This window comes from Coregonus clupeaformis, chromosome 12, assembly GCF_020615455.1.
Source record: "Coregonus clupeaformis isolate EN_2021a chromosome 12, ASM2061545v1, whole genome shotgun sequence".
NCBI lineage: Eukaryota > Metazoa > Chordata > Actinopteri > Salmoniformes > Salmonidae > Coregonus > Coregonus clupeaformis.
This window is the reverse complement of record NC_059203.1, coordinates 49,684,905-49,697,520: the sequence shown is the minus strand read 5'-3', so window position 1 is coordinate 49,697,520 and position 12,616 is coordinate 49,684,905. Positions and strand designations below refer to the sequence as shown.

Sequence of the window (12,616 nt, the reverse complement as noted above, 5' to 3'; positions counted from 1 at the left end):
CATCTGGTGGTAGAAAGTAGGACCTACAACTATGCTTCATATGACTGTTGCATTCCGCTCTAACGCCACTTCTCCACAATTGGTAAACACACACTGGTTCTCCTTCATATACTAGGATGAATGTTGAATCAGTCTTTTCTTATCCTGGTCAGGTTAGGGCACCCTTAGAATAGAGATTCACAATCCAACCCTATCAGATCTCACTCTTTCTTCTAAAAAGGATTGAAAAGTCCCCAGATGGTGCAGAGCTGATTATGGTAAACCGTAGTGAAGTGGGAGGACAAGAGTTGGAGGGGGTTCAGGATGTCTTGTCGTGTCCTGGTGGGGTGGGTGGTAGTGGAAGGAACCAGTTGCCCTGCTGGTAATCTGATTAACAGGTAGTAGTGGAGAGGACTAGTGGAGTTGTTGAGTGGACCAAATCCTTTGTGGGCAATCCTATTAAGAGGTAGTAGTAGTGTGAAGTGGAATACAGTGGAGTGCATTAGTGGAGTTGAGGGGACCTGTTGCTCTGTAGACAATCATCTTAGTGAAGTGGTCATATGACCAGCCCACTTGGGCAGGATCAGTATGAACCCCTGTGGACAGTCACACTGTGGTGGGCTAAGGGGAGACCACAACACAGCACACATCCAATGATCAGCACCTACTTGGAGCCAGTCAAAGGTACATACGTGTGTGTGCGTGCATGTTTGAGCTTGTGTTTATGCCTGTGTTCAGGTTTGGTCGCATATGCGAATAAATATTTTGCTGCGTGACCAGGAGTTGTATTTTGGGAGCACCGTGCGACTAGGAAAACAATCTCCCATATAATAATTGTTGTGATGCTAAGGCTTCGCTGTACCGTTGTTTCCGGGTGCCTTAGAGAAAAATATTCGATAGCGTCATGGTTGCACCATTACTACAGCGAAAAACGGCTTGCTTCTAGCACAACCAGGTCAAACGATCTGAGCCATATTACCGGCGCAACCTTATTTTCTTCCTATAGCGGATCGCGGGACCGCATTTTACATTCATAAACCATGTCGTGGGCAGTTCTAAACCTACTCGCGCGTCGTTAACCATTTGTTTACACTTTATTCAGTCACGTTACCTAATTGGCTAGCTAACTTTACCAGTATATCCAAACATGTGGGGCCACAGAAAGAAAGGAAACTGGATTTTTTTTAATGTTATTTTCTGGTGCCCCTAAATTGCATGTGGTGCTCCTAACTTTTTAAAGTTGGGAGCACCAGTGTAACCAATGAAACATTTTAATTTAGATCCCTGCCTGTGTTTGTCTGCCTCCGTGTGTGTGTACATGCATGTGACTATTTATTTAAAAAGAAAGATTAAGCACAACCATTTCAATTGAAAAACACATACTGTAAATGTATTACATTGATGAAGAAGTGATCATATTTTGAAATCATAGGCTTACAACGAAAATAACATTATTTTATTTTTCAATCGTTCTTTAGAAGGGTTCTTCCCACCTTTTTGACTTATGTCCAGAACAACCATCCACTCCTCTAACACAACCACTGTCTCTTTCTATGATTCCTACCCCTCTCCTCAGGACACTTATGCCTCTCCAGAAGGATACGCTCAGAGACGTCTGGACAGATGACAGGTAAGATCTTGGTCTTAATATACAGTGCCTTCAGAAAGTATTCAAACCCCTTGACTTATTCCACATTTTGTTGTGTTACAGCCTGAATTCAAAATGGATTCAATTGATCACCCATCTACAATACCCCATAATGACAAAGTGGAAATATGTGTTTAAAATGTTAGAGCCACCACTATGCTTGAAAATATGGAGAGTGGTACTCAGTAATGTGTTTTATTGGATTTTCCCCAAACATAACACTTTGTATTCAGGACATAAAGTGAATTGCTTTGCCACATTTCTTGCAGTATTACTTTAGTGCTTTTGCTTAGTTGCAAACAGGATGAATGTTTTGGAATATTTTTAATCTGCACAGGCTTCCTTCTTTTCACTCTGTCAATTAGGTTAGTATTGTGGAGTAACTACAATGTTGTTGATCCATCTTCAGTTTTCTCATATCACAGCGATTAAGCTCGGTAACTGTTTTAAAGCCACCATTGGCCTCATGGTGAAATCCCTGAGTGGTTTTCCTTCCTTGGGAAGGACGCCTGTATCTTTGTAGTGACTGGGTGTATTGATACACCATCCAAAATGTAATTAATAACTTCACCATGCTCAAAGGGATTTTCAATGTATGCTTTTTTTTTTACCCATCTACCAATAGGTGCCCTTCTTTGCGAGGCATTGGAAAACCTCCATGGTCTTTGTGGTTGAATCTGTGTTTGAAATTCACTTCTCGACTGAGGGACCTTATAGATAACTGTATGTGTGGGGTACAGAGATGAGGTAGTCATTCAAAAATCATGTTAAACACTATTATTGCACACAGAGTGAGTCCATGCAAGTTATTATGTGACTTGTTAAGCAAATGTTTACTCCTGAACTTATTTAGGCTTGCCATAGCAAATGGGTTGAATACTTATTGACTCAAGACATTTCAGCTTTTCATTTTTTATTAATTTGTAAAAATGTCTAAAAACATAATTCCACTTTGACATTATGGAATATTATGTGTAGGCCAGTGACAAAACATCTCCATTTCATCCGTTTTAAATTCAGGCTGTAACACAACAGAATGTGGAAAAAGTCAAGGGGTGTGAATACTTTCTGAAGGCACTGTATTTAAGAATAAGACGTAATGTCAGCTCTATGCATCATTATGTCATCTCTGTCTTGCCAAAACATATGTCTGAAAAAATGAATTATTCAAAAGTGTCATGCTATTTAAAAATTGATTCCACAGGTCTCAAGAAAGTCAAGATGTGGCCACTCCACAGAAGGTAAAAGTCAACCATAAAAAGTTTTAAAATACAAAAAGACACCTACAGTAGGTAGCTGGGTGTGCCTTTTCGTACATTTTTAAGACACTAGTTGTCCATCTACATGTCTATTTGTGTCTGGGTGTCGCTCAGTTCCTGTGAGAATAAGTTGTTGTGTCCGAGTCAAAATTGGTTGGTTATGAGTCACATCGACCATTACATTCACGAGGGGGGGTGTCACCACCTGTGTATAGTGGACCTGTGCTTGTAATCTGTGTACACGTAACATACTTCCTCCCCCTTCTCCCACGCCATGTTGGTTCGTCCTGTTGACGTCTCTCTGTTTTTGAAGAGCAGCTGGCTTTACACATAAATCCTATTAGAAACTTTCTGCTGATTGCGAGCAATTGAGTCCTAGGCTCCCCACTTTCTTCATTATCTCCATTGTGTTGAATGGCCTACTTATTCTTCCTTTTTAATTAAGAACTTTTAGGGAAAAGAGGAGTTTGTAGTTTGTTAGAGCTGAAGTCACTGTCCACACAATGTCTGCAGAGAAGGTAAAGTTATCGTAACTGTGTTTTGAAGAGCTTTTCTTGTTGAAAGGATGCTAGAGAGAAGGAATACTCGTGATGGGTCCTATAAAGTTATAACATTTCTCTAATAGCATTGTGATTCATTCAGATATACTGTAATGGTGTTTACGATGACTACAGATGCAATTACATGCCCTCTTGATTGCTAGACAATTCAGTGGATAGAAGACTAGTTTACCAGTAATCAGATTATTTCAACAGAATACTCAAGTGATTGAGCATGCTGCTGTGGTATTGTTACAGTTCTAAAGTGGCTGATTTACCCCAGCCTGTTGTGCGTAGTAAGTAAGTAGCCCTTGTGCAAGCCAGATCGGCTCACAGGAGCAGGAGCCTAACTCCTGTTTCATAGCGTGAGGCAGCTTAATTTAAAAGGACACCATCTGGATGCGAGTCTATCACAAGGCCCCCAATCTATCTTCTTAATGCTGAGTGCCAAGCAGAGATGCACCAGGTCCCATTTTTACAGTCTTTGGTATGACTCGGCCGGGGATCGAACTATTCATCTTCCAATCTCACTTTAATCACAAGGCCACTGAGTTGGTGTCTGTTGTGTAACGATGGTTCTGTAGAATTGGCCACTGGGCTGTGACGAGGTTCTGGTACATATGTGAAGTAACATATTGCTATGGTGTGGGAAAGGCTGGGGTTGGGGGGTTGACAGAGGCCTCATGCCCATTGAAACTGTGGGCGAAGGATTTACCCATCTGACAGATTAAATATTAAACATATTGATGCAGTGGATGCAAAGATTTTGAATTTGCCATCGGTTTCCCCCCTTGAAAAAATGGCATGATGACAGCTTTGTCTGCAGGCCGCCATTACTCAAATGAGGTGAGGACAGAAATAGAGCCACATCTTAATCGGATTACTGTGGTCATCCATCGCTGCACTCCGTCAGTCAGTGTTTAAATGACCAGAATCACAGTGGCTGACCTTATTCTAGTTTTGTTGGGATGCTGTGGTGTGGTGTGGTGATAGTTGGTTTCCGGTCAGTAGTCCCATGAAAGGGATTGCTGGGAGTAGTGGGAGGCTGGCTGACATAATACCAGTAATACCAGAGCAAGGCTCATATAGTGGGACAACTGTCTGGTTACTGTGGGACATGGCCTGTGAATAGGACTGATTGGGAGAAAAGCTGAATGTGCTTGTGTGTTGAATAACGTTGGATTGTTCGGTGCACTTCCAACTGCACAATGTGGAAGTGCACAAGAGTGTTTTTAAGAATGAGAAGAAAATATCTGCCAATTGTAATTATATGTGCATTGATTCTAAGGTACAGAAACATTCCTCTCAATACTTGTTTTCCTCAGCAGCCTTGTGTAGTTATGGCTCTGTTTATTACTCTAAATCTCTCTCTAAAGCCCTACTACTACAATATAATGATGTAAATTCCTTAGCACTGGATGTGACGCAACATGTTTATGTGATTGAGGCAGGTGACTGAAATGCTTGATTGTTAGGTCACTGTGTCAGAAGGGCAGGTTACATAATATAGGAAGTATTGACTAGAATATTCTAATGATTATTATCTGTTCACTATTTCCTTTTTGAAAGCGAATCGGTTTTAAGAGAATGTCTTGACACTGTAGTAAAAATATATAATATTGGATAATCAAGTATACTGGATTTATAGTAGTGTGATTTGAAATGTACAGTGCTTTACTTGTTTCTGTCTCCATACCTTTCCGCTTGCACTTTACACTGTCTTTTGAATGGTAAGTCACTAAAATTCTCATGCTCCTGTGCAGACATTTACTATTGGCATACACTGAGTGTACAAAACATTAGGAACACCTTCCTGATATTGAGTTGCACCCCCTTTTGCCCCCAGGACAGCCTCAATTCGTCGGGGCATGGACTCTACAAGGTGTCGAAAGTGTTACACAGTGATGCTGGCCCATGTTGACTCCAATGCTTCCCACAATTGTGTCAATATGTCTAGATGTCCTTTGGGTGGTGGACCATTCTTGATACACACAGGAAACTGTTGAACGTGAAAAACCCAGCAGCGTTGCAGTTCTTGACACACTTAAACCGGTGTGCCTGGCACCTAATACCATACCCTGTTCAAAGGCACTTAAATATTTGTCTTGCCCATTCAGCCTTTGAATAGCACACATACACAATCCATGTCTCAATTGTCTCAAGGCTTAAAAATCCTTATTTAACCTGTCTCCTCCCCTTCATCTACACTGATTGGAGTGGATTTAAGAGGTGACATCAATAAGGGATCATAGCTTTCACCTGGTCAGTCTGTCATGGAAAGAGCAGGTGTTCTTAATGTTTTAGACACACAGTGTAAATGCATGGTTCATGCAAAAGGCTGTTATGCACATACAGTAGATCTTAATGTAGGATTTTGTTCTTACTGCATAGCTGTGTCATCTCTCTCTGGTGTCTGCCCCTCTCTCCTCCTCGTCTCATCTCTGACTCTTCTTCCTGTAGATAATGCTTTCTAGAAGCCAAAGAAGAAGAAGGCAGAGTCAGCCAGCCCAGCCACCAATGGTGCCGATGCCAAGCCCAAAAAGAGCAAGAGCAAGAAGAGCGAAGAGCTGTCTGGAGAGGAGAGTCCTGCTGTTCAAAGTACGGACTGCTCTGCACAGTTTCAATGAGATGTCTTCAAATGAGGCATACGCAAATGATTGTTTAAAAGTTCACCAACATTTTGGCAAAATGTTGGTGATCCACAAATCCACAAATAAATAATGTATATCTGAGATAGTGTGCAGTATCCAAATGTAATGAATAAATATGACTATCACTCAAAAATATATTAATTTATTTGGAGGTCATCTCTCAATCTCTGGGTTTTTTGAAAAAATAGATGGAAAAAAGGTAAAGAAAAAGAAACCAGACGAAGAAAAGCCAGAAAAGGAAAAAGGGAAAGACAAAGACGAGCCAAAGAAGAAAACAAAAAGTGTGCCAGAGAAAAAGAAAGGTAAGCAGTCAGCAGTATAACTGAGATGATGCTCTACGTGAACTGCATGTTAAAGCATCAAAACGTATTTAAAACCCAATAAAAAGTGCACTTCTTTTCTGCTCAAGGTTCAGATACAGAAGAAGAAGATGATGAGGAAGAGACTCCACACAAAAAGACAAAGAAAAAGACCACAAAAGAAGGTTCTGGCAAAGAGAAGAAACCCAAAGCTAAAGGTGGGCAGATGTATAGGAAAGCAATTTTCTTAAAGGAGTTACTAGACAACAAGAATACACCTGGTTTAAGAAGATTAGGTAGGAGATTTAATTGTGTAATGTTGAGTGAAAGGAAACACTAGTCCTGCACAGCCTTACGTTGTCAGCACCAAATAAACTGTTGCAGATTACACACCAGACAGAATGCAAAACGTTTCAAAATATATAAACAAGTTTCGGATGTAACTTTTTTTTGTATAGCACTGGTAACAAAATGGCATCGCTGTTAGAAGTATTTTTGTCTCACGTCTTTTTTCAGATGACAAAGAGTATGACAAAAAATCGAAGAAAGACACCAAGAAAAAGGAACCAGCTTCTCTGTTCTGTGTAAATGGAGATATGGATAAGTCAGACGCCAAGAGCAAGAAGAAAGGTAACCGTTAACACTAGCTTTACATATTGATTTTACACTGCTGCAATTTTAGGGATAAATAATGATCGACTTGACATTTTACATTTTAGTCATTTAGCAGACGCTCTTATCCAGAGCGACTTACAGGAGCAGTTAGGGTTAAGTGCCTTGCTCAAGGGCACATCGACAGATTTGTCACCTAGTCGGCTCGGGGAGTAGAACCAGTGACCTTTCGGTTACTGGCACAACACTCTTAACCACTAAGCTACCTGCCGGTTGAAAATCTCTAACCCATCATCATGTATTATTTGTGTCTAAATATCTCCAACATCAGAAGTCCCACACCCCTTTTGGAAGAGAACACATTGCAATAATGTTACAGCACTGTAGGTACACTGTGATATGATCATAACCTGGAGTGCATTCTCTCATTATCATTATCAGCCAAATCTGATAGTGATGACAGTGAACCAGAAACCAAGTCCAGCAAGTCAAAATCAAAGAAGAAGGAGAACGCCAACCCGGCATCCATGTTCGCAGCAGGGGGAGACAAGGATAAAGACAAGGATAAAGACAAGGACAAAGACAAGAAGAAGAAGAAGAAAGGCAAGTGTTTTCTGTTTTAATTCAATACAGCTCCAGTGTTTGGGCATCTTCCTGCCAGTCAGTGAAAAAACAAGTTTTCCTAATGTTCTATTTTTCTATCAGCCAAAGCATCAGAGAGTGATGATTCTGAATCCGAGGCAGAAAAAGGGACAAAAAATAAAAAGGGAAAAAGGAAGAAGAAGAAGAAGGTAGGTTTGTGTCTGCCGGTCCCTGTTTTAGTGAGGTTTGTGTCTGCCGGTCCCTGTTTGGTGAGGTTTGTGTCTGCCGGTCCCTGTTTTAGTGAGGTTTATGTCTGCCGGTCCCTGTTTGGTGAGGTTTGTGTCTGCCGGTCCCTGTTTTAGTGAGGTTTGTGTCTGCCGGTCCCTGTTTTAGTGAGGTTTGTGTCTGCCGGTCCCTGTTTTAGTGAGGTTTGTGTCTGCCGGTCCCTGTTTTAGTGAGGTTTGTGTCTGCCGGTCCCTGTTTGGTGAGGTTTGTGTCTGCCGGTCCCTGTTTTAGTGAGGTTTGTGTCTGCCGGTCCCTGTTTGGTGAGGTTTGTGTCTGCCGGTCCCTGTTTTAGTGAGGTTTGTGTCTGCCGGTCCCTGTTTTAGTGAGGTTTGTGTCTGCCGGTCCCTGTTTTAGTGAGGTTTGTGTCTGCCGGTCCCTGTTTTAGTGAGGTTTGTGTCTGCCGGTCCCTGTTTTAGTGAGGTTTGTGTCTGCCGGTCCCTGTTTTAGTGAGGTTTGTGTCTGCCGGTCCCTGTTTTAGTGAGGTTTGTGTCTGCCGGTCCCTGTTTTAGTGAGGTTTGTCTCTGCCGGTCCCTGTTTGGTGAGTAAGGGCTCGACTCAATCCGTATCGCAGAAGTTCAGCGCTATAGCACAATTGAAATTTCACTGTAAATGCTGCCTATGTCGGTTAAATCGGAAATTACCTTTACATTTGAATCGCACTATAGTGCTGTACTTCTGCGATACGGATTGAATCGTGACCTAGGTCACAATGTTGCTATTGCACAGTGATGGCTTGTCGGGGGGCGTATACATTTCTGGATTCTTCTGATCAGGGCTCCAAAAAGATGACTCCTTGCCTCCTTCTCAACCACACTGGAGAAGAAAGTCCAAGGTCCCTCCCCTCAGACCTTCTCCAATGCATTTAAGAAAAAGGCGAAGAGAGAGGATGAAAATGTAGAATTGGAGCCTAGAGTCATGTTTAAATTAACCTGCTGATAAACTGATAATCCTGGTTTTCTCTGTCCTACATCCAGGAGGAGAGGCCTCCATCCCCAGACATTGAGTTTGACAGCCTGGAGGAGTTTGTCCTGCAGCCAGCCCAGCAGGGGGTGACGGTCAAATGCAAGATGACCCGGGACAAGAGGGGCATGGACAAAGGCTTGTACCCCACATACTATCTCCACCTCGACAATGAAAAGAAGGTGAGGCACTCCCAGAGGTCAAGTTTAGGGGTTTCTGGCCCTGTGTAGCTCAGTTGGTAGAGCATGGCGCTTGCAATGCCAGGGTTGTGGTTTCGTTTCCCACAGGGGGCCAGTATTAAAAAACAACAACAAAAAAAACATGTATGCACTCACTAACTGTAAGTCGCTCTGGATAAGAGCGTCTGCTAAATGACTAAAATGTAAACATTTTAATGTATTCCGTCTGTTGATGTATTACAATCCACAAATGTGGCTTCAGATGAGTCACTCTTTTGAGGTTTTGCGATTTAATTTAGAAATCAATCTAAGATGGAGCCAACGTGAGCTTAAAACCAAGTTGTGGATTTATGATATGAATTTGAGGAATCATTGTCCAGGAGATTTATTCTGTGTTTTTACAGGTCTTTCTACTGGCTGGGAGAAAACGAAAGAAAAGCACAACCTCCAATTACCTTATCTCCATAGACCCCACAGACTTGTCAAGAGGTGGAGAAAATTTCATTGGAAAGTTGAGGTATCCGTAAGCTACAGTTATAGATCAAACTGTAACATTTCTATAAAGTAATTAGTATTACACCTGTAATCATGCATTTCATAAGCTCGTTTCATTCATGGATTGATGATTTACCCTCCATAGGTCCAATATGATGGGCACTAAGTTCACAGTGTTTGACAATGCTCTGCACCCAGACAGAGCACTACCAGACATGTCCAATGCTCGCCAAGAACTAGCAGCCATCATTTATGTAAGGCTTTGACATTTATATTGAAGTACCCTTTATAAAGGTTTTTCAAAAGGGTTTATAAGTAGTTTATTAACTGCTAATTGTTTCTGTATAGTTGAGACATTAAATTAATATTTATAATGGGTTACAAATGGTTAGTAAAGGGGCTATAGGTAATTCAAGGAATGTTCATTATAAGATTGTTATTAGAAAATCGTATGTTAAATTGATCAATGGTGGATCAACTTCCATAAAAATTTAATTCCTATTTCCGCATATCTCTCTGACCTTTGGCGACAGGAAACTAATGTCTTAGGAATAAAGGGTCCCAGAAAGTTGACCGTCATCATCCCAGGGATGGGCAAAGACAGTGAACGAGTACCCATCCAACCTCGCAGTGTAAGTAAACCATTGTTATACAGATGTCATTCTGCCTGAGTTATGGATGAGGATGAACAACACCTTAGTCATTATTTAATCTTTATTATTTTTTGTTTTGTTATTTTTAAATATTTTATTTTATTTCTTTATTTTTGGGGGGGTATTTTACCCCCGTTTTCGTGGTATCCAATTGGTAGTTACAGTCGGGAGGTCGAGAGTCGCGCGTCCTCCGAAACACAACCCAACCTAGCCGCACTGCTTCTTGACACAGTGCCCGCTTAAGCCGGAAGCCAGCTGCACCAATGTGCCGGAGGAAACACCGTACCCCTGCGCGATGGGACAAGAACATCCCTGCCGGCCAAACCCTCCCCTACCCTGGACGGCGCTGGGCCAATTGTGCGCCGCCCCATGGGTCTCCCGGTCGCGGCCGGCTGCGACAGAGCCTGGAATCGAACCAGGATCTCTAGTGGCACAGCTAGCACTGCGATGCAGTGCCTTAGACCACTGCACCACTCGGGAGGCCACATAGTATATCGGATGATTCGCTTTTATCACTTGAATACAACATTCCTCATTATCCATATTGTTATTGTGACCAGCTAATGTTGCTGCTTTTCTCCCACATCCCTCTTCTTCAGGACAACAATGGTTTACTGATGAAGTTCCAGAACAGAAAGATGGACAATCTGATCGAACTCCACAACAAGACCCCCACATGGAATGATGACACGGCGTCCCATGTGCTGAACTTCAACGGCAGGGTCACACAGGCCTCCATCAAAAACTTTCAGATCATCCACAGCAAAGATGGTGAGAAGATACTCAAACCAAAAATCATCATCCACAATCATAACATTGTTTACATATTGTTTATTTCTGGTAACTATCATATACAATAGTCCCGTGTAGCTCAGTTGGTAGAGCATGGCGTTTGCAACACCAGGGTTGTGGGTTCGATTCCTACGGGGGGCCAGTATGAAAATGTATGCGCTCACTAACTGTAAGTCGCTCTGGATAAGAGCGTCTGCTAAATGACTAAAACGTCAAACGTAAACAATACCGGCAGATGAAATTCCAATAACAAACGTAGGTGAATAAGGTTGGATAAAGTCACAAAACCCACTAATACAGTATATTTTGAGTTGTTTTATTTTCCGCAAAAGTGTAAATATAAAATGTTTGTGTGTGTGTACATTTTTCTTATTCTAGAGGCCTATATTGTAATGCAGTTTGGACGAGTAGCAGATGATGCTTTCACTCTGGACTATAGCTACCCAATGTGTGCAGTGCAGGCCTTTGCCATCGCTCTATCCAGCTTTGATGGCAAAATAACCTGTGAATAACAGGAAACCATGGGCCCTGGTGCCTCCTCAAGCTGCTGCAACTCGTTATACTACAGATGCACACTACCAGAAAGAAGAATTTCGTTCACCATTTTTTAACACTCAACATAAGTGCAAGGTGCATAAAAGGATGGAAGGATGGATGTCTTAGACGAGATGGTGGGTCCCAAGTGCATTTGATAACACATGGACTGTCTCTGTGATTGTTTTGTTTGTTAGCGTCTCATGCACAGGAGGCTGCTGAGGGGAGGACGGCTCATAATAACGTCCGGAACGGAGCTGATGGAATGGCATCAAACACCTGGAAACCATGTGTTTTGATATATTTGATACCATTCCACTAATACCACTCCAGCCATTACCACGAGCCCGTCCTCCCCAATTAAGGAGCCACCAACCTCCTGTGGTCTCATGACAATGATAATCATCAACTTTTCTGGGAACAAGATTACTTTTTCCATTGGAGATCCTTGAGTACAGTGACGAAAGTAAAGGGATGCTGATGCTGCATGCAAGGCTGAGCACTGGAGATTTGGTGTGCTTTGGTATTACACCATTTCAGTGTCGGGGATGCAATTTCATACCAATTGGGGGATGAATGTGACATCTGAAGATTGAAAGCCTATCTCCCGCCCACCTACATCAAGGATTTATAGGATAGTACATGTCCAATATTAATTCATTCTGTTGTATTTAGTTTGGAAGGCAAATCCAATCATGTGTAATCTCAAGTCCATTGGTAGAAAAACTGGGTCTACATGGACTTATAGAAAATTCATTTAAAGATATGACAAAATATATTTATTTAGGCCTACTCGTTCATATTATCTGTAGGGTTATGTTTGTTTCCATGCATTGTGGTATGTCAACATTATGAAATTGACTTTATCTTATCTCAATGTGTGCTTATCAGATGTCTACTGTATGTTCATGTTAGTGATTTTTATCACCAATATTATGGTCTCCTTAAACTAATTATAGGTTTCATTGTGCCACTTAAGAGGCAGTGGCATAAGGCAATATGCTTGTACCATGTGACTGTGGACAGTCACAAGTCTTTTTCTAATCATCTCATTTCCTGTTCTCATTCCACTCAAGCAACAATTTTGTTTTCATTCTGATATCTGCCTTTTTTTGTTCTCTCTTAGGCTAGATTCTGACTTTGTATGAA

At 41.7% G+C, this 12,616-nt stretch overlaps 1 protein-coding gene across 1 annotated transcript; it reads left to right on the top strand.

Annotated features, from left to right (window-relative positions):
• Positions 1 to 401: 401 nt before the first annotated feature.
• LOC121578490 (tubby-related protein 1-like) lies at positions 402 to 11,749 on the top strand. Its single transcript, XM_041892854.1, has 15 exons — positions 402 to 663; positions 1,556 to 1,609; positions 2,832 to 2,868; positions 5,900 to 6,023; positions 6,265 to 6,378; positions 6,486 to 6,593; positions 6,892 to 7,005; positions 7,429 to 7,590; positions 7,693 to 7,778; positions 8,829 to 8,996; positions 9,398 to 9,510; positions 9,634 to 9,742; positions 10,022 to 10,120; positions 10,741 to 10,912; positions 11,312 to 11,749. The coding sequence occupies exons 2-15, from the start codon at positions 1,563 to 1,565 to the stop codon at positions 11,443 to 11,445; spliced, it is 1,587 nt and encodes a 528-aa protein (XP_041748788.1). The 5' UTR covers positions 402 to 663; positions 1,556 to 1,562; the 3' UTR covers positions 11,446 to 11,749.
• Positions 11,750 to 12,616: the final 867 nt, after the last annotated feature.

Coding starts and splice junctions, on each gene's coding strand:
- LOC121578490 (XM_041892854.1), top strand. CDS start 1,563: ATGCCTCTCCAGAAGGATACGCTCAGAGACGTCTGGACAGATGACAG. Junction 7,006..7,428: donor CGCCAAGAGCAAGAAGAAAG/GTAACCGTTAAC, acceptor TATCATTATCAG/CCAAATCTGATAGTGATGAC. Junction 7,779..8,828: donor AAAGGAAGAAGAAGAAGAAG/GTAGGTTTGTGT, acceptor TCCTACATCCAG/GAGGAGAGGCCTCCATCCCC.